The 21,433-nt window shown below is 49.3% G+C and overlaps 1 protein-coding gene across 1 annotated transcript in view; it reads left to right on the top strand.

Annotated features, from left to right (window-relative positions):
* VPS13D (vacuolar protein sorting 13 homolog D) overlaps window positions 1-21,433 on the top strand; it is a 302,704-nt gene that overhangs the window by 121,781 nt on the left and 159,490 nt on the right. Inside the window, 6 exon segments of the mRNA XM_044282181.1 lie at window positions 4,221-4,483; window positions 12,699-12,832; window positions 13,144-13,299; window positions 15,099-15,306; window positions 15,430-15,504; window positions 18,224-18,412. Of these exon segments, the coding sequence (XP_044138116.1) occupies window positions 4,221-4,483; window positions 12,699-12,832; window positions 13,144-13,299; window positions 15,099-15,306; window positions 15,430-15,504; window positions 18,224-18,412 (1,025 nt within the window).

Below are 21,433 nucleotides of genomic sequence, written 5' to 3'. Positions count from 1 at the left end.
CCGTACGAGCGGCCTCTTTCTTCGCGGCCGTTCGCTCACTAATGGACAAGGGTGTCGTCGCCCCGGTGCCTCCGACGGAAAGGTTCAGGGGGTTCTATTCGAACCTCTTTGTGGTCCCCAAGAAGGAAGGCTCGGTGCGACCGATCTTGGACCTAAAGCGCCTGAACCGCTTTCTCCGCCTGCAGAGATTCCGGATGGAGTCTCTCCGGTCCGCAGTGGCCTCCCTGGAAAAGGGGGATTTCATGGCCTCCATCGACGTTCAGGATGCATACCTCCACGTTCCGGTTGCTCCATGTCATCACCGCTTCCTGCGCTTCGCGGTGGGGGACGATCACTTCCAGTTCGTCGCCCTTCCCTTTGGTCTAGCAACGGCTCCTCGGGTGTTCACCAAGGTCCTGGCCCCTGTCTTGGCCCTTCTACGTTCAAGAAGTGTTTTTCTTCTTCCGTACTTGGACGACATCTTGGTCAAGGCACCCTCCTTTTCACAGGCATCCGGCAGTGTGGATCTCACTCTGGAGACCCTGACGCGGTTTGGTTGGATTATCAACCACCCCAAGTCTTCCCTTACCCCCTCCAGACGGCTGATCTTCCTGGGGATGCTCCTGGATACGGAACTGGCAGAGGTCCGCCTTCCGTCGGACAAGCGTCTGGCCCTTCGCGGGTCGGTTCGCAGCCTTCTCTGTCATCACCGTCCTTCCCTCAGATCCAGCATGCGGTTGCTGGGGAAGATGGTTGCCTGTTTCGAAGCGGTGCCGTTCGCACAATTCCGATCCCGCACCTTTCAGAGGGCGATTCTGTCGGCCTGGGACAAATCACCGAGGAGTCTGGACAGGACCTTCCTTCTGCCTCCCCTGGCTCGGGCTTCCCTCAGCTGGTGGTTGCATATCCCTCTAAGGGGGAGGTCCTTCCTTCCACTGAACTGGCTGGTGATTACCACCGATGCCAGCTTACGGGGGTGGGGGGGGGGGGTTTCCCTCCCCGATCCGTCCAGGGCGTTTGGTCTCTATCGGAGTCCAGACTTCCAATCAACATTCTGGAGCTGAGGGCGGTTCTTTTGTCCCTCAGACACTGGACCCATCTACTGAGGGGCCACCCTGTTCGGATCCAATCGGACAATGCCACGGCGGTGGCGTACATAAACCATCAGGGAGGCACCCGCAGCGATGCGAGAGGTGTCCCTCATTCTCCTCTGGGCGGAGACGCACGTGCCAGCCTTGTCTGCGATTTACATCCCGGGGGTAGACAACTGGGCGGCGGATTTCCTCAGCCGGTCCACCATCGATCCGGGAGAATGGTCTCTGCACCCAGAGGTGTTCGAGGCCCTTTGTCTTCGCTGGGGTCGCCCCGACGTGGACCTCATGGCCTCCAAATTCAACCACAAGGTTCCCCGAAACCTAGCCAGGGCACGGGACCCGGAGGCATACGGCGCCGACGCGCTCGTCCTTCCGTGGCGCCAATTCTCCCTTCTGTACGTCTTTCCTCCTCTTCCCCTCCTGCCACGGGTTCTTCGGAGGATCGCGGCAGAGGGCGTTCCCGCGATTCTGATCGCCCCGGATTGGCCCCGTCGGTCCTGGTACGCCGACCTAATGTTGCTGTTGGCAGACGCTCCGTGGCCACTGCCCTCCAGGGAGGACCTTCTCTCTCAGGGTCCGATCTTCCACGAGCATTTAGGCTCGCTACGTTTGACGGCGTGGCTGTTGAGACCGCCGTCTTAACGCGACGGGGTTTCTCCGCGGACGTAGTCCGCACCATGATCCGTGCTCGTAAGCCCGTATCCTCGAGGATCTACTATCGGGTTTGGAGGTCCTATCTGGGGTTCTGTGAGTCCCGGAGCATCCCACCTCTCCGGTTTTCTCTTCCCACGATCCTGTCCTACTTCCAGTCGGGTCTGGACCTGGGGCTGGGCCTCAGTTCTCTGAAGGGACAGATTTCGGCGCTGTCTATTCTTCTCCAGCGTCCCCTGGCCCCTCTAGGGCCGATTAAGACCTTTTTGCAAGGGGTGGCTCACTCTGTTCCGCCGTACCGCCCTCCGATTCCTTCCTGGGACCTGAATGTGGTGCTCTCGGCGCTTCAATCTGCCCCCTTCGAGCCCTTGCGGGAGGTCTCCCTTCGCCTTCTGTCCTGCAAGGTCATCTTTCTTGTGGCCATCACGTCTCTCCGACGGGTGTCGGAGTTAGCGGCTCTTTCTTGCTCCGAACCTTTCCTCATCTTCCACCAGGATAAGGTTGTGCTTCGGCCAGTCCCGGCCTTCCTGCCAAAGGTGGTCTCCGCCTTTCACATCAATGAGGACATCGTCCTTCCGTCGCTCTGTCCCTCTCCTTCCCACTCCAGAGAACGGGAACTGCACCGTCTGGATGTGGTCAGGGCATTGAGGATTTACTTGGAGGTCACCGGATCCTTCCGGCGCACGGATTCCCTGTTTGTGGTTCCGGAGGGTTCGCGCAAGGGTTTGGCGGTCTCCAAGGTGGCCATTGCCCGTTTCATTAAACTGGCGGTGTCTGAGGCTTATCGAGCCAAGGGCAGGGCTCCGCCCTTCGGCGTCACTGCTCATTCCACCAGAGCAGTCGGGGCTTCCTGGGCGCAGAGGCATCGAGCCTCGGCTGAGCAGTTGTGCAAAGCGGCCACTTGGTCCTCTCTGCACACTTTCACCAGGTTCTATAGAGTGCATACGCATGCGTCAGCGGATGCTGCTTTGGGCCGCCTGGTTTTGCAGGCTGCGGTTTCCTGATGCTCCGGTGGTCCGCCTTGGGTTGTAGTCCCTCCCTTCTTGGACTGCTCTTGAACGTCCCAAGGTCTGTGTCCCCCAAGGAAAATGGGCGAGAAAAGGAGATTTTTGTATAACTTACCAGTTAAATCTCTTTCTCGCTCTTCCTTGGGGGACACAGCACCCACCCTTCTGTGTTTTGGTTATAGGGTTATGGTCTGGCGCCCCGTTGGGTTGCTGGCTGTTGTTTGCATTGTTGGTTGTTATCCTTTCACTACTTGGACACGCAACTGGTAGCCTCTATCTCCAGGCTGAGGGTATAGCTGATGGAGGAGGGGCTTAACAGTTTTACTTAGTGTCACGCCTCCTAGGGAGCTGAGCTATACCCAAGGTCTGTGTCCCCCAAGGAAGAGCGAGAAAGAGATTTAACTGGTAAGTTATACAAAAATCTCCTTATTTCTACAAAAATATAATAGCTTTATTCATAATACATATAATATACAATAGGAAAAAAAGCAAAATGGAAAAAAGACACAAAGAAAGCGAGGAGATGCCCTCCGTAAATAACCAATATCCACTGTATATCTAGTGGTGTACTGTAGCAATACTAGACAGATGGAATGATACAAGGATGTATCTCTGTCGTGTATGGTCGTAAAGAGTATATATAATATGAATAAGTATGCACAGTATCTAACAAAGTGCCTCCACTAGACCAGTCAAAAATAGACCCAAAAATAGTGGGCAAGACCAACTTGAATACAGTTAGACTTCAATAAAACAGAAGCAAATACACATACAGGTATAATTGCATACATAGATACATCCAGCAGCTCATAATAATGCGCACGTACCCCGAGACATGGTTAAATGACTGGAGGAATACAGCTCCACGCGAAAAACCTTGACACACTTTTCACCCTGAAGGCTTCGTCCTGTTTTCGTTATGGGATTTAATGGAGGCCGACCTGAAGACTGTTCCAAGGACCTTTTTAATATTCATAGAATGTGAAAACCTTGTTTAAATATATTATATTCCCAAATTTAATAGCTTTAATTGATAGCCTCCCTGTTGGGGCTCATGCACACAAACGTCGTTTGGGTCAGCATCCGAGTCGCATATTTTGCGGCTCCGATGTGGACCCATTCGCTTTAATGGGGCTGCAACAGATGTGGACAGCACTCCATGTGCTGTCCGCATCTGTTGCTCCGTTCCGCCACTTCCGTGGCCCCGCAAAAAAAATAGAACATGTCCTGTTCTTGTCCGTTTTCAGAGACAAGAATAGGCATTTCTATCATTGGCGGCCTGCTACGTTCCGCAAATTGCAGACTGAAAAACATGGAGTGGTCGTGTGCATGAGCCCTTAGACTAATCTTGCTTTCTCCTCATATACACCCTGATCTTGTCTGGCCTTCCATCTTAAATGTCTGACCTTGGACTGGTCTATATTTGTAATCAGTTTTTTGTCTTTCCTTTCTTGGTCTTACACCATCTCTGGTTTGTTATGTTTTATAGGTCCACAAAGGACACCTCCTGCTTCACTGTCGTCCTGAACAACCTTAGAGTGTTCTTAATATTTGACTGGTTGCTGCTTGTGCAAAAGTTTCTTCAGACCCCAAGTGAAACCAAGAAAGTATACCTGAACCCCGACCCTGAAGAAGAAAGGAGTAGTTTAGCAGCTGTGGTTCCCAAAACGGTGAAGTCTGGTGTTGTAACAAAGAGGTCTTCTGTACAGGTGACTCCTGAAAAGCAGCTGGAAGTAAAGATCAATGTGACTGGTGAGACATTTTCTGTTGCAGTATTAGTATTCCTGTCCGTATATCACTTTTAGGTTAAAGGGGTTCTCCAGGAATTAAGAAAATAAAAATACCTACCGTAAATATTATTTTTTTATAAATATATTTCCAAATACCTTTCATTAGTAGTTATAATTACTCGTTTTGTCTAGGGAGGAATCATTAGAAGAAATGAAATGGCTGCTGTCCTATTAGTGCACACAAAACCTGTCCTAATCACACAGGAGGACAAGTTCCTTTATTACACTGAGGTAAAGAACTGCCTCATCCTTCTCTCCTACTTGTCAGGAATCCTGATCCTGAATACAGCTGATAAGATCTTCAGCTGAATCTCTGTAGGAATGGAGTTCATGAGGAGATATGAAGTATAGAGAGGACGGACAGGACAGACTGAGGTAATGGAGACTGCATACAAGTGCTGCTGCTCATTATTCACAACATCACCCTCCTCTCTGTACCTTATGTCTCCTCATAAACTCCATTTCTACACAGATTAAGCTGAAGTTCTTATCATCTGTATTCAGGATCATAATACCTAACAAGTAGAGCAGAGCGGATGATGAGGCAGCTCTTTAGCTCCGCGTTCTGAAGTAACTTGTCCTGCTGTGTTATTAGGACAGGATTTGTGTGTACTAATAGGATGGCCACCATTTTTTTTTCCCCTGATGATTGCTCCCCAGACAAAACAAACCATTATAACTGATAAAAAGTATTTGGGAATATATTTATAATAAAGTAATATTTAAATATTTACATTTCTCGCCCAATTTCCTTGGGGGACACAGAAGACCTTGGGTATAGCTCATCTCCCTAGGAGGCGTGACACTAAGTGAAAACTGTTAAGCCCCTCCTCCATCAGCTATACCCTCAGCCTGGAGAGAGAGACTGCCAGTTTTTGCTTAGTGTCCAAGGAGGCAAGACACCCCCTGCTACTGCAGGGCTGTTTTCTCCTTGTTTAAATTTTGATTTTTACTTTTTCTTTTCTTTTTGTTCCAGATCATCAGGGACAACAGAGTCGCACTAGACCTCTCTGTTTCTCCCGGGGTTGAGCTGCGCCAGTGCCGGTCACCCGCACTGCTGCCTCCCCCACAGAAGACAAGGTGGATCAGGGCAGCCCAGCTCCCCTACATCCCGCCAGCGCAAGGGTCGCCCGCACGCCAAGTCCCTCTCCCAGCGTCCTGCCACTACGGTGCCAGTAGCTGAAGGGGCGACCCTGCTGGAATGGACCGAGGGTGAAGACGACTATGGTGAGAGAGTGGCTTCTCCAGCCCTACGTCCCCCACCCCCCACCCTGGTCTCCTGCGTGCTTGACCCCCCATACTTGGACCCTTCGGTCACTGCTGGACCTAGGCTGGCCCCTGGGGTGCTGCGGGGCGACATTCCACTCCCTGCTCCCTCCCCTCCCTTCTGGCCCTCATGGGACATTTTAGCAGCAGAATGCTGCGAATAGGCAGCCACATCGCCTCCCTTCACATATCAGCGTCCCTCCTGGAACGCTGTGCTCACATCCTCACGGGCACCCGGTCTCAGGGTCCCCCCATCCCCTCACCGATGCGCTGCTCTGGACCGGGGGCCTTTTCCTGACGGCAGTGCTGCTTGGGCGACCGCACCTCCGGCGCTTCTAACCGAGCCGCACCTCCGAGCTGGGCCGCACTTCCTCCCGGCCCCCGACTGTTCCGGCCTGCGGGGTAGACTCCCGCGGCCGGCATTGGCTTGAGCACGATGCTCCAACGATTCCGGCCGGCCGTCGGCGACTTCCGGCCGGCCGGGCGCCGTAAATTTTGGTCCAGGCTTCGGCCTACTGGGCCGCATTCCGGCGCTCCACCCGGGCCCCTGACTTCCGGTCCGCGGGGTGGGCTTCCGCGGCCGGTTTGTCCAGGCAGTCCGCTCCGGTTTCCTGTGCGGCCCCGGTCAGCCGGGTGCCGCAGAAAATTTAGGCCCCGGCTTCACGGCCTGCTAGGCCGCAAACTTCCGGCCTCTGTTGGAGGGGGCGGGAACTTCTCCGGGCGCGAATTCTTCCCGCCTGGAGGTTCCCCGCCCCCAGGGGATCGCGGCGCCGCCTCCTCCTCCCTTCCAGGTTGGTGGCTGTTAACCCTTCGGGTACCGGCCCCCGTGCTTCTGTTTGTTTTGCTCGGCTGATGGGCCTATATGGCTGGCGCGCCCCCCCCTCTACTTCTATGCTGGGCACCTGTATGGTGGCACTTCTTTCTGCCTCAGTGAGGCTATTTTTTATTTGGGAATGCATAACATGGTTAAGCTAATGGATTTCTTGTGCGCTGCGCAGGACGCTGCAGCCTTATCTCAGTAGCGCCGCCTGTATGCGTGCTGCTTCCATGAGCGGCATGGTGTCGCACTCCCCGGCTGGTGCATGCTTCCCTTCTTTAGCCCTCTCCGGGATGCAGCGCTGGCCAAGTGCATGCGCCCTCCAGCTATGGTAACTGCCATGTGCAGACAACCCCTTCCTAGGCGAAATACTGCACTCTCTCGGGATGCAGGCTTGCCTGGTGCATGACCCCCCGCTTAGGTGGAATACTGCACTCTCACCGAATACGGTGTTGGCCATGTGCACGAGAACGCTGCACTCGTTGGATTCGCTGCAGGCCATGTGCACAACCCCCTTCCATAGGCGGAATGCTGCACTCATTGGATTCGTTGCCGGTCTTGTGCATGTCCTCCTTCCATAGGTGGACTCTGCACTCTCGCCAGATACGGTGTTGGTCTGGTGCACGACCCCCCTTCCATAGGGGACCGCTGCATTTTCACTGGATTCACTACCGGCCATGTGCGTGATTCCTTTCCATAGGCGAAATCGCTGCTCTCACTGGATTTGATACCGGCCATGTGCATGACCCCCTTCCATAGGCGGAATGCTGCACTCACTGGATTCGCTGCCGGTCTTGTGCATGACCCCCTTCCATAGGCGGAATGCTGCACTCACTGGATTCGCTGCCGGTCTTGTGCATGACCCCCTTCCATAGGCGGAATGCTGCACTCACTGGATTCGCTGCCGGTCTTGTGCATGACCCCCTTCCATAGGCGGAATGCTGCACTCACTGGATTCGCTGCCGGTCTTGTGCATGACCCCCTTCCATAGGCGGAATGCTGCACTCACTGGATTCGCTGCCGGTCTTGTGCATGACCCCCTTCCATAGGCGGAATGCTGCACTCACTGGATTCGCTGCCGGTCTTGTGCATGACCCCCTTCCAGGGGCGGAATGCTGCACTCACTGGATTCGCTGCCGGTCTTGTGCATGACCCCCTTCCTCTAGGCGGAATACTGCACTTCATTGGTTATGGTGCTGGGCAGCCGGCCATGTGCATTACCCCCTTCCATAGGCGGTATGCTGCATTCTCATTGGATTCGCTGCCGGCCTTGGGCATGCCTTCTTCCCTCAAGCGCCATGCATACACCCTCACTGACTGGGGTCGTTCTCTCGCTGATAAGTTGCTGGCCGCGTGCAGGACCCCCTTCCATGGTGGGATGCTTGCAACTCACTAAATCCACTGCCGGCCATATACATGTTCCCCCTTCCGTGGGCGGTGTACGGCACTCTTACTGGATTCGCTGCCGGCCATGGACATGTCTCCTTTCCTCAGGCAACATACACACACTCTCACTGACTGTGTTTGTTCTCTCGCCAGTGTGCTGCTGGCCAGGTGCCTGACCCCCATCCATGGCGGGGTGCTCGCATTCTCCCTGGTTGCAATACTGGCCATGGGCATGGCTCCCCCTTCTGGGCAGCATACTGCACTCTCACCAGATACGTTGCTGGCCTCTAAGATGGGTGAAATGCTTGCACTCCCATTGGATACGGTGCTGGCCTTGTGCGTGACCACCCCTCATTCCATGGGTGGACTTTTTGTACGCTCACAGGACTCACACCTGTCCTTGTATGTGCTGTGCTGGACTTGTACTTGTCCCCATTCATTGGCGAAGTAGTTGTACTCTCATGGATTATTGCACACTCACTTAATGTTAGGATTACCCTGTGCATGTCCCCTTTTCACTAGGTGGACGTCCTGCTGGATGCGGTGTGGCCATGTGCATGGCCCTCTTCTGGGTGGAATATGGTATGTCTTCCTTCTCTGAAGTAGGTGCTGGTCTTGGGCATCACCCCCTTGTTGGGCGGGCTTTGCACGCTTGCTGCCCGCATTGTTTGCCAAGTACATTGCCCTCTCTTCTGGGCAGACTGCTTGCGCTCCGTCGCATGCCATACTAGTCTTGTGTGTGTCCCCCCTCCCGGTTGCACTTTGCACTTCTGTGGGGCTCTGTGGCTGGCCCTCCTTGCTGTATGACTATTTCGCAGTGGGCGGACACTCTTGGGGGCTGCTACTCTGTGCGTTGTTGGGCCGTGTATGCCTTCTCCTTCCGTAGGTGGGTTGGCTTTCTCACTGCTTATGGGGCTGCTTGTACGTATGCCTCCATTCTTCCTGCGACTTGTCGTTTTTCTCTTGGGATACGGTGATTGCCGCCGGCCTGGCACTCTTCTCTGAGGAGATCTTTCTGTTCACCTGGCCTGGATGGGCTCTATTGTTCTCTACTGCAGCGAGCTGGGTGGTATCCGTTCTCTGTTCGGAGGGTATATTTGGTGTTTCCGTTGTGACGGTATCCACCATATTCGTTGGCCCTTCCGTCTGGGGAGTGTTTGTGGTTCCTGGATGCGTACCCATTAGTTACCCTGTGGCGTTGCTTCCCAGCGCAAGCTGTCACATGGTCGAGAGCGCTGTCTCCAGCGTCCCTCGCAGTCTACGTTGGCTCTGGCCGGATTACGGTTCCCTCGCCTGTTGCCATTCCTCCTCTTGGATGCGTTTTGGTTTGAGTCCTTCCTGTTGGCACCCTCCGTGCTTCAGTTTGTTTTGCTACCAGGTTCTAGCCGCTCTTTTTGAGCAGGTCGCCCAACTTCTCTTGGTTGCTCGATTACCGAGGTCAGGGACCTCCACTTTCGATTCGTTAGGGTATTCGCCTTCTGCGAATTGGTGAGCCGGACATCTCGGAGTAGCGGAGTTCTGCTTTTTGAGCGGTCCTGTGGCTTCCCTGTTGCCCACTCCTCCTTGCGGTTGGAGGGTGTCATCCGTCTTCTCGGCTATTTTTTTCTCTCGACGGCTCTGTTTTGGCTTCTCCTGGGTCAGTTTCACTCCGATGTGGCTTCTGCCCCGGCCAGGCTTCAGGGGCTGTTCCTTCACTGCCCTCCCCCCTGGGGAGACCATGGTTGTTCATATGGATGGTCCCGGTGTTCCTTATGACCTCGTACTGTCTCCATTGTTCACACTGGCTGTACTAGCTGTGTGCCTATTACCGGGTTTGCCGCATTCTGTCCTCCCGCTGGGTGCAGATTACTTTTACCATTCTGGGCGCTGGTCCTGCTTGGACTTTACCTTCTCGGTAACCTGGCGTGCCTACTTTCTTCTGTCAAGATTACCCTTCAAGCCCCCTCTTCGGGTCTGTAGAACACCTTCCTGTGGTGGCTACAACGACAAGGACTTTAGCCTGACTTGTCCTGGAGTCTGTTGGAAACTGGCCGGGTCCCTTTCGGTTCCTTCCGTTTGTCCATCTGCTCCCCCACTCCGCGTGGATTCGGGACGGCGTTGCTCGGGGGCCGACGGGACCAGTTTTCCCAACCTTTTTGCCGTGTCACTGATTTGCGCTTACTCGCATTGGATTTCCTCCCGTCTGCCCAGACGAGTCCAGCGAGCACACTAGTGTTAGCTCCCGGCCGTGCTTCGTCCAGGTTCTGTTGTCTGACTTAGGGTCTTCCCTGGGGTTCTTTAGGAAGCTGGGCATTCACCCAATTCTGCCTTTCTCTTCCCGTGTTCGGTCTTCTCCAGTCTGGCCTGGACCTGCGACTGGGACTCTGTTACTTGAAGTGTCTGCAGTTTTTTGCTTGGACATCTCCGGCTCTTGTCGACGCTCGGTCTCTTGTTTCCAGGAGGTCCGCGCCAAGGTTCACGGCTCCTGGGTGCTTTCCTCCGCTTAACCACATGGCTATTGCTGTGGTTACTGCTCAAGGGCAGGGCTCTGTTTTTTTGGTGTCACCGTTCATTTCACCAGAGCGGTTGGTGCTTCCGGGGCTGGAGGCATGGGCTTCAGCCATGTCATTGTGCAGGGTGGCCACGGTCTTCCTTGCACTCTTTCCCAGGTTTTCCTGGGTGCGTACTCTGGCTTCGGCGGCGGTTGCTGCCTTGGGCCGCCTGGTTTTTGCAGGTGGCATTCCTTGCTGCCTTCGGGTGCTTCGCCTTGGTGCTGTGGTCCCTCCCCTCTTGGACTGCTTTTGAACGTCCCAAGGTCTTCTGTGTCCCCCAAGGAAATTGGGCGAGAAAACGAGATTTTTGTATAACTTACCAGTAAAATCTCTTTCTCGCTCTTTCCTTGGGGGACACAGCACCCACCCATTCATTGGTTTTTTTCTACACGGTTTCCGAGTTTTGTTTACCCGTTGGGTAGTTGGCTTGTTGTTTCCACTGGTTGGACTTTGCCTTTTCTCACTGCTTGGACACGCAACTGGCAGTCTCTCTCTCCAGGCTGAGGGTATAGCTGATGGAGGAGGGGCTTAACAGTTTTCACTTAGTGTCACGCCTCCTAGGGAGATGAGCTATACCCAAGGTCTTCTGTGTCCCCCAAGGAAAGAGCGAGAAAGAGATTTTACTGGTAAGTTATACAAAAATCTCGTTTTTCTTAATTCCCTGAGATCCCTTTTAAGGTCAAATTAGTAATTTCTGATGGGTCTGCAAACGTAAACATCCACTTAAGTGTAATTTGAAAAACGGCTATGGTTGCAGCCGTTACAGGATCCATTGCATCCACATCATAACTGCCCTGTTTGCTTTGCCCTCATAGTTCAGTTAGAGAGAAGAAATGTTCCTTGGTAGCCCCAGCTGTCTCCATTTCTGAAGCATCCACATGATATAAACCCCATCCAGGTGGGGCTGAGTTTACAGAAACAGACAAACTCACTGTGCAGTGCTTTTTCCAGAACTCCCGCTGAAGTCATCAGGAGTTACAGAAGCCACATATCACAGTGAGCTCGGCCGCTTCTACAATTCCGGCCATCTCTGCTTTCAATCGTAGGATGCATGTGGAGGCCAGAGATTTATGACATATGGATATGGCATAAATGCCTGCGATGGGAATATCCCTTTAAACTCTTTCAGCAGTTTAGAAATGTCTGATATAAAGGGAACCTGACAGCTCACTGAGGGCAGCATGGTGTGGTGACGGACCCACTGATTTGAGCAGTCTGTCATTGCTGTGATGGCAGTGCCGAGCGCCAACGCTGCAAGGGAGAGGAGTCTGATGAGACTCACTGCCCTTCACTACCATCACCCAGAGGCAGGGGTATTGGTCCTGTGTGTCTTCACACTAAGCATGATGGCAGTAGTCGCTCTCCAGCCCTCCTACTAACTGATGAGGCCATCATTAGTATCAAGGCAGAACCTGCTTTCATCACAGAACACTATTGTTTGGCGTTGATGGCCACATTAGAGTTCACTGGAGGGCCAAGGTGGTTGTTGGCTTCCATGTACAACAGTCATCAACCACCTTGGCTGAACTACGGATTGAGGTTGAAGAAGCTTGGAAGGATATACCACAGTACGATATCCAGCATCTGTATGACCATTACATGCCAGAGTGGCAGTATTAATGTGACCCGGCTTAAACATATACCCTGCTGCAGAACCCAAATTAAAGGGTGCTCACATTGTCCGTCTCGGCTCAGTCACATTAGAGGCGTTTGCCCACCTGAACGATAGCATATCTTTAGGATATGTGTCATCAGTGTCAGATGGATGCAGCTAACATGCCTGGGACCCGCTCCTATCTCCCGAATCGGGCAACCGAAGTGAAAGGGAGCACACCGCGCATGTGCAACATACTCTCCATTCAAAGCTTTGGGCTGCATGAAATAGAGCCAGCGATCACCTGTTTTCATAACTCCCATAGTGCTGAAGAGAGGGTGTCTGCACTTGTGCAGTGCGCTCTGCTTAACTTTTGGGGGGCTTGTTCTGGAGATAGGTGTGGAGACCGCACCCATCTGACATTGATGGCATATCCTAGTCATATACCATTGATGTCTGAGATGGGACTGCCCCTTTTCCAGGTGTTATTTTTCATTTTCTGTAGTTTGCATAAGGCTTATCATCTCTCATTATTCCACGGATTCTGGATTTTACTAACACATAATGTGTGTTAAAATTACAGGAACAGAGTTTGTGGTGGTTGAAGACGCATCATGTGTTGATACCAGTGCCATAATTCTCAAGGGAACAACCGTTCTCACGTACAGACCCAAACTAGTGGATCGTCCGTTTTCTGGCAGTTTATTTGGGATTGAGGTAATCTGGTTGCTTTGTTGTTTTATCAAAATCTCCATACAAACCCAAAATTGACAGTGTCTCTGCAGTAAACCTGCAGAAAGTTGAGCTCAGACAATCCATTGATTTGAATAGGCACTGTGCAATACTTTGGTGCCGAAGTTAAATGCTAGCGACCATGTTTACCTGAAGATCACAGCTCATTGCTAGAGGTCACAGCAGGTGTACAATTTAATGATTTGTACATTTGAATTAATAACATAATTCTGGAGAGATATATTTTGTAGCGGTTGTGCTGAATTTTCAGTTGTTAATTATTATAATTTTAATAGGTGTTTTCCTGTTGCTTGGGGAATGAACATGACACTGCACTCTCCATCATTGATCCCGTTCATGTACAGATAGAACTGGTTGGAAATTCAGCTTACCAAAACAGCTCTGGCCTCATGGATGCTTTTAACACTGAAGATTTCCCTCCAATTCTAGAGGTAAAATAAGAAGCGCTCACCTGTTATGCTGCTCTTCCTCCATAATCAGACAGTTAGTACCATTCCTTCTCTGGAAGAATGGGGCCTTAGGCCTCTTTCACACGGCGAGATTTCCGCGCGGGTGCGATAAATGAGGTGAACGCATTGCACCTGCACTGAATCCGGACCCATTCATTTCTATGGGGCTGTGCACATGAGTGGTGATTTTCACGCATCACTTGTGCATTGCGTGAAAATCGCAGCATGCTCCTCTTTGTGCGTTTTTCACGTAACGCAGGCCCCATAGAAATGAATGGGGTTGCGTGAAAATCGCAAGCAAGTGCGGATGCGGTGCGATTTTCACGCACGGTTGCTAGGTGACGATCGGGATAAGGACCCGATCATTATTGGTTTCCCTTATAACATGGTTATAAGGGAAAATTATAGCATTCTGAATACAGAATGCTAAGTAAAATAGGGCTGGAGGGGTTAAAAAAATATAAAAAAATGGAATGACCATGTGATGAGCGTAGTGACGTCATCAAAAGTCCTTTTCCTCACAGATGAAGACAGAAGAGATGCCGGGCTGCGCGAACAAGTGGATTAAGGGGAGTTAAAAAAAAAAACATAACCATGTTATAAGGGGAAATAATACAATCTACACAACCTTGAACCCAAACCTGAACTTCTGCGAAGAAGTTCGGGTCCGGGTACCACATTCAGTTTTTTTATCACGCGCGTGCAAATCACATTGCACCCGCGCGATAAAAACTGAACAACGGAAAGCAATCACAGTCAAAACTGACTGCAATTGGGTACCTACTCGCACAGGTTTGCCGCAATGCACTGGGACGCATCCGGACCTAATCCGGACACGCTCGTGTGAAAGAGGCCTTAGTGTTGTTCCACTTCAGCTGTGGTTGATGCTTTTTTGGTCCTCTTTAATCCCTCATGAACCGGGTCCGTTATTGTTTTTGCATTTTGCATTTTTTCCTCTCTACATTCCAAGTGCCATAACTTTTAGTAACCTTAGGTGGACTAGAACCTGTGATCTGTTCGTTTGTCTTTGGACTGTCTGTTTGTTTGTCCCATACTATTGCAGTCTATGGTATTCTTCGACACTGCCTGCTAAGCCATGCCTCTTGCACAGCTTTACAGGTAGTTAACCATGACAGACCTGTGAACCCAGGCTGTCATGGTAACCGATCGGAGTCCTGTGATTTCGCTGTGGGGCTACGATAGGAAGTCAGAGGGAGGGTCTAGCCTCATTGACGCTGCAGTCGATATTGACAGCAGCATCTGGGGTTAAATGACCTTGTTTGGCATTATTGCCGGTCCTAGTCATTGCAGCCAGGTGTCTGCTATATTATACGGTCGGCATCTGCCCTGTATGGAGCGGATTCAGCGCAGCAGCCAAATCTCTACAACCCCTTAAGCATAAAGACATACACGTTTGTGATTATATATTAAGGGATTAAAGAGACAGGCAGAATGCTGAATAGATTCATTAGCTTATCACTTGCACTGCTAACCTGCATCTCTGAGCATCAACTGAACAAAACTTATTCTAGCCAAAAGGGAACAGCTCCTTCCAGTGATCAGTAGGCGCCTCGGCACTGAGGCCACCCCCAATTAAAACGTATTATGTCAAAGGTTTTGTAAAAAGAACATTACTCTGTCCACATAACGTTGTGACTACACATTTAAAGGTTCTGGAGCATACATCAAACTATTCACACAGTGGTTGTCCAAATAGTCATCTGGATTATATCTGCTTGGGGTAGAAATATTGTAGTGACTTTTCTCTCTTGTAATATCAGATTCAGTTACAGACCCTGGACATCAGATTATCCTACAATGATGTGCAGTTGTTTCTGGCAATTGCAAAATCCATTCCTGGGCAGACCAGCTCCAGTGCCCCAGAGTCTGCACCCTCCGACGTCTCTGGCAGCAGTCAAGGCAACACCAAGGAGAGTGAAGCTTTAGTTGTGAAAGATGTACACAGACATGTGATGGATCCCCTTCTGGGTAAGACCTGACATAAGTATTTTAGACATGTTGGGGTTAATTTACAGATGCTAAACACGGGGGTTTGTTAAGGGAATGATCATATGTAAGTTCTGTATCTCACCATGGCTGTTTGCTCTCTAGAAAATCAGCTGGCCCGCCTGCAGGAGCTGGGGTTTGCTGTAGCAGATTGTCGTAAAGCATTGCTGGCCTGCCAAGGTAATCATTGTCTTATTGCTGTCATTAAGGTAAATCATTGTAATGCAGGAAACCGTATAACTCATGCAGTAGATAAGAGATTTATACTTACATCTGAGCTGAATCCTCGCCTTGTAAGGACCATCAGACTGTGAGGGTGACGCCAGGAAGGGTGCTCGTCTTACTTGGTGATCCACAGGCCAGTGATAACATGGAGGCATTTGGTAGTAGCTTTTATCAGTTTTCCACTTATTGTATTCAGTCAATGCTGCTTGGATAGTCCATATTATCTATGGTCTTCCTGAGACTACAGACTCTGTAATTTATATTTCCTTCAGCATTTTCTTATATCTCTGACAGCTAAAAGAGAGTGATTTTAATAATAACGTTATATTAGAGATTTATAATATTCCCTGATAGATGTATTCTGAATAGTTTCTTATAAGTGGAGCCTATCTTTAAAGAAGTCCTGCAAAAATGTTTATTCTCGCACCTGTTAGAAAGGTACCTGATGTAATCTGTAGTGAATAGTGTTGAGCGAACTTGTGTTTTAAGTTCGGTGTCTAAAGTTCGGGTTATCGAAGAATCGCGTTATGGATTCCGCTACCACGGACCACAACGGAATTTGGAATCCATATCGGGATTCTTCGATAACCCGACGCCGAACTTAGAACACAAGTTCGCTCAACACTAGTAGTGAATGTAATCATCTCATCAGTGACTGTATTTGTGAGTTATAACCTCCCATCTGATCTTCAGCTATGTCATGTGATTAACTTTCTGATCTCCAACTGACACAGGACAGGAAGTCTGTTACTTCTCTATTCATTCCTATGTGACTTAGAGTGAGGCTCCCATAGGAATACATAGAGAAACTGACTTCCTGTCCACACACAATCCTGACTGCTGATTCAGACCCCTGGCCTCTTCACTATCTTTCCCCCCACAGCAGTGCTCCTGGCTTCTGACCACCCGGCTGTAAAGGGAAACTGAATCACATCTGGCTGGGAGTGCTTCTGTGCAGGGAGGGCTATGAATGGGACACAGCACTTAAACCAGCACTGAACCCCCTTCAATGTCATGATCGGTGGGGCTCCCAGAGATCAAAAGACCACTGACCATAAAGTGATGGCATATTCGAAAGATATATTATGACTTCATGAAGTGGGGATGCTCCTTTAAAGGGGTTGTCTCATCTCGCCGTTACTAAGGCAAGATGAGACACCGTTCCGACCATCTCCCGGCCAGAAAACAGCAGAGTGCTCCAGCGCTCGCTGCTTAAGTAGCTCCTGTTGCGGTGCATGAGAGCTCCAAAAACAAAGTAGCACAGTTCGGGAAACAGCATACCGTAGCTTGCTGCTGCTCTGCTGTTTCCCAGCTCATTGGTGGTCGGGGCTGTCTCATCTCTCCTTAATAAGGGCGAGTTGGGACAACCCATTAAGGGCTCATGCACACGACCGTATGTATTTTGCGGTCCGCAAAAAAAAAACGGATCCACACAAAATACAGTCGACATCCATGCGCATTCCGTATTTTACGGAACAGCTGGCCCGTAATAGAACAGTACTATTCTTGTCCATAAGGCGGACAATGATAGACCATGTTCTATGACATACGGAAACGGAATGCACACCGAGTAACTTCCGTTTTTTTTTGTTTTGCAGACCCATTGAAATGAATGGTTTCGCATATGGTCCGCAAAAAAAACGGACACGGAAAGAAAATACGTTTGTGTGCATGAGCCCTTAACAGGATTGTCTCAAATGGACAAGCACTTCTTAGGGTCCATTCACACGTCTCCAAATGGGTCTGCATCCGTTCCCATTTATTCTCTATGGGGCAAGAATTGCGGACGAGAATAGGCAGTTCTATGGGGGGTGCCGGACGAGTGTATTGCAGATCCCCAATTTGCAGATCCGCAATACCCTACGGACGTGTGAATGGACTCTTAAACTGAAGCTGCGTCAGCAATGTGATAATTGCCTTAAGTCCAGTTTTTATAATGTTCCTCTAATGCTTAGGCTTCTTGCACACGACCGTATAGCTTTTTCAGTATTTAGCGATCTGCAAAAAATACAGATGATGTCCGTGTGCATTCCATTTTTTGCGGAACGCAACAGCTGACCCCTAATAGAACAGTAGTATTCTTGTCCGTTATGCGTTTTTTTTGCGAATCCATTGAAATGAACGGTTCCCTATACGGAATGCAAAAAACAGAACGTAAATGGGGGAAAAAAAACTTTGTGTGCAAGAGGCCTTACTCCCTTTGGGCCCTAATAGGGGGCATATTGAACCAAACACTTAAAGGGGTTGTGCAGCGATTTATATTGATGACCTATCCTCAGAGTAGGTCATGAATATCTGATGGGGGGGCGGGGTCTGACACCCGGCACCCCCAGACGATCAGCTATTTGATTTGCTTCCTGGTCTTTACACTACGTGTTGTCTCCTGTGGAGCGGCGGCGTAGTGTAATGACAAGTACTCACTCCAATCAAGTAAATGGAGCAAGTACTTGTCATCCGAGAAGAATCGCAGTATAATGAACAGCATGGGTCGCTGCCTTCTCTTCAAACAGCTGATATTGATGAGCTATCCTGAGGATAGGTCATCAATATAAATCGCTGCACAACTCCTGTAATGTAACTTTTCTTTTACCTTTTAATGTAAACTATCCTGCTTCATATGTGGCTGCTTAATGTCTATAAATCCTGAAATACTTGTCTTTTCCATCCCTATAAGGTCAACTAAACAAAGCTGCTACGTGGCTTTTTAAGAATGCCGAGCCACTGAAGCCTAATAAGAACAGCAGTGGGACTGGAGCCGTTCGCTGGATCTCTGGAGTGGAGCTGAAGGCAGACAATATCTGTATCTGTTTCATTGATGACTGCATGGACTGTGATGTCCCCCTGGCAGAAATCACCTTTTCACGTTAGTATAGATGGTGCAAGAGCGTTTACATTAGTATTTTTTCTCAACAGGAATAACAAGTGATCTCAGATTTCTCCTTTATACATCCAGTACATTTCACATACTCCGAGACTGCAGGGTAGTATGATATATGCATTAGAGTTATGGTTTAAATGAGTTTGCCAATCTTGAAATATTTAGTATTCTACTAGATCAATATGGTCAGTGCGTAGCTTACACGGATGTACTTCTTACAAATATTTCTCAACACAATGAATAAAGTACCAAAATACCCATAAATATATCAAAATGTATTATTCTTATTAAAAAAACATACATACATACATACAATGACGTGGAAACAAATAAAGTGCCAACAAGAGATTGCGCACTTTAATCCTATGACATCATACTATAATGACGTACATGGGCTACCATCTAAAGTATATCATAAATATAGAAGAAAACCACAGAAATAAGATAATAATGCACTTAGTAAAGTAGATGCAAGCATTATATATGGACAAAGTCCTCATTCTGATATGATAATATCTGAGACACTTAGTCAATATATTTTGATCAAAACACATCTAAGCCCGCCTACCGAACGCCAAGGTGGTCTCAGGTCAGGCCGGTCCTACTCTAAACCTACCTAAGCCGTTGGGCTTCTATGTTCAGGAGCGCAGATGACGCACATATGGTGTGCTGCTCCTAGTAACCTCCATGTGCATCAAGCAACCAATGGGAGGAGGAGCAAGCACAGCCATATGTACCAACTAATTAAGGTGCTCTATTGGATAGGGGAGGGGGGCAAAAGTGCAGAGGAATGCTACTCTCAAGATAATAGGTGCGCATTCACACTTGAAGATGTTTTTATCTTAGTTTTTTCTGTGATTTTTTTCGTCTATGTAGTATTTGCTTGAGGGAGTGGCACCTTCAAGTGTGAATGCGCACCTATTATCTTGGGAGTAGCATTCCTCTGCACTTTTGCCCCCCTCCCCTATCCAATAGAGCGCCTTAATTAGGTGGTACATATGGCTGTGCTTGCTCCTCGGTAGGCAGGCTTAGATGTGTTTTGATCAAAATATATTGACTAAGTGTCTCAGATATTATCATATCAGAGTGAGGACTTAGTCCATATATAGTGCTTGCATCTGCTTTAATAAGTGCATTATTATCTTATTTCTGTGGTTTTCTTCAATAATATGGCCAGTGACATCCGCACATTTGTATCATATCGTGCAGGATGTTTTTATCTTAGTTTTTTCTGTGATTTTTTTTGTCTATATCATAAATATACGCATATATCAATGTCTTCTCAGATATATTATGCAGTCATATCTGGTACACCTATCAAAATGTCTGAAGGACCTATAGAGAGTACAGGATTCATCCTAAGCAGTACATCATGTCCTATATCTATGCTAGTGAATGGGTCCACACGACCGAGACCACTCTCACCAGTGCATTCATGTATCAAAGACCTGCATAATCCGATCTGCTCTTACCTAATTACTGAGATGTATGTGATGGCTCTCAGTAGCTTGTTGGCGTGCCCCTCTATGAAATATTTAGTGCAGATTGCTTACATGCAATAATGTTAGTCACTTGCTAACTTACTGTCTGTGGTTGAGACTCCTCTGTAAGCCAGTCTCACATGCATACCATGACCATGCTCCTGGTGTGTATCTTCTGCTTTTGTCTCATACTCTAAACACATGGGGCCAGATTTATCATTATCTCAAGTCAGAATAATGGAGTGAAAAAGTCTCAGATTTTTGCGCAATCGCTAAAACTGCGCAGAAATTTGCAACTTTTTTCTGCTCTGCACTATGCTCGCCAGTTTTCTGAAAGTGGGCGTGTTTTCTTATGTAAATGAATTTCTAGACAGATTTACTATTGCGACTATTTAAAAAGTCGCAAAAAAATGCGCACTTTCACTCCAGTGTGGACCATGCTTATCCTATGAGACTTTTTAATAGAACGTGCAACTTTTTTGTAAAGATGTGTGACTTTTGTAAAGCTGCTTACTGACGGATATACTGCTACCGTCAAACCACATTTATTACAGTCTTAAAGGGCCGATCATAAATCTGACTTGGCTAAAACTGACTTTAGCCATATGTGAAAGTGGAGTGAGCTGTCAGTGTAATGATAAATCTGGCCCATGATGGTTATCTCCTCCCTCCCTTTAGTACAGGACATCTCCGATCACAAGGCTCTTTTCTCCACTGCTCCCTGGCTCCCCCTGCCTCTGAAGGGATTGTATTGCACATGCTGGGCAGCAGATTATGCAAAGTTAGTGAGCAAAAGAATAGCAGAGCAGACTGTAAGTGAATATAGCACTACCTTACAAATTGTAATAGAGCATGCAGACTGCTGTAAAAAAAAATGCAATGCCTGTGCAAGTTAAGAGGAATCATTGAAATTGTAGACCTGTACGTTCGTATTCACATCAGAACAACAGAGCTGTCCATGGTGGCATCATCTAGTGATCAGTCAGACACATATAGGTGCTTTTGTGTATCTTTATAAGCTCATACCACTGGATTCTGTGCAGCCTGGTGCATTACCCTCCTTCCATAGGCGGAGTACTTGCACTTCCATTGGGTGCTGTTCAGCCTGTAGCATTACCCTCCTTTTTTAATTGACTAAGTGTTTGCACTCGCCTCTCGCATCTATTCACAGTCATTTGCTAGAAAAACCTGCGGGTGAAGAGCCCATTTGCCGGGATTGAGACGCTCCCGGCTGAGGAAGTCAGCGATCCAGTTGTCGACGCCAGGGATGTGAACTGCCGACAGTGCCGGGACATGGTTCTCCGCCCAGCTGAGAATCGGCACCGTTTCTGCCATGGCTGCCAGGTGCCGCCCTGGTGGTTGAGGTATGCCACAGCCGTGTAATTATCGGACTGAACCCGAACCGGACGTCCCCGGAGGTGGTCGGTCCAATGTAGCAGAGGGAGACGAATCGTCCTCAATTCCAGAATGTTGATGGGAAGGGAACGTTACTTGTGCGACCATGTGCCCTGAACAGAGAGATTTT

The sequence above is a fragment of the Bufo gargarizans genome, chromosome 2 (assembly GCF_014858855.1).
Source record: "Bufo gargarizans isolate SCDJY-AF-19 chromosome 2, ASM1485885v1, whole genome shotgun sequence".
NCBI lineage: Eukaryota > Metazoa > Chordata > Amphibia > Anura > Bufonidae > Bufo > Bufo gargarizans.
The sequence above is the reverse complement of the archived record's forward strand: the minus strand, read 5'-3'. Positions and strand labels throughout refer to the sequence as shown.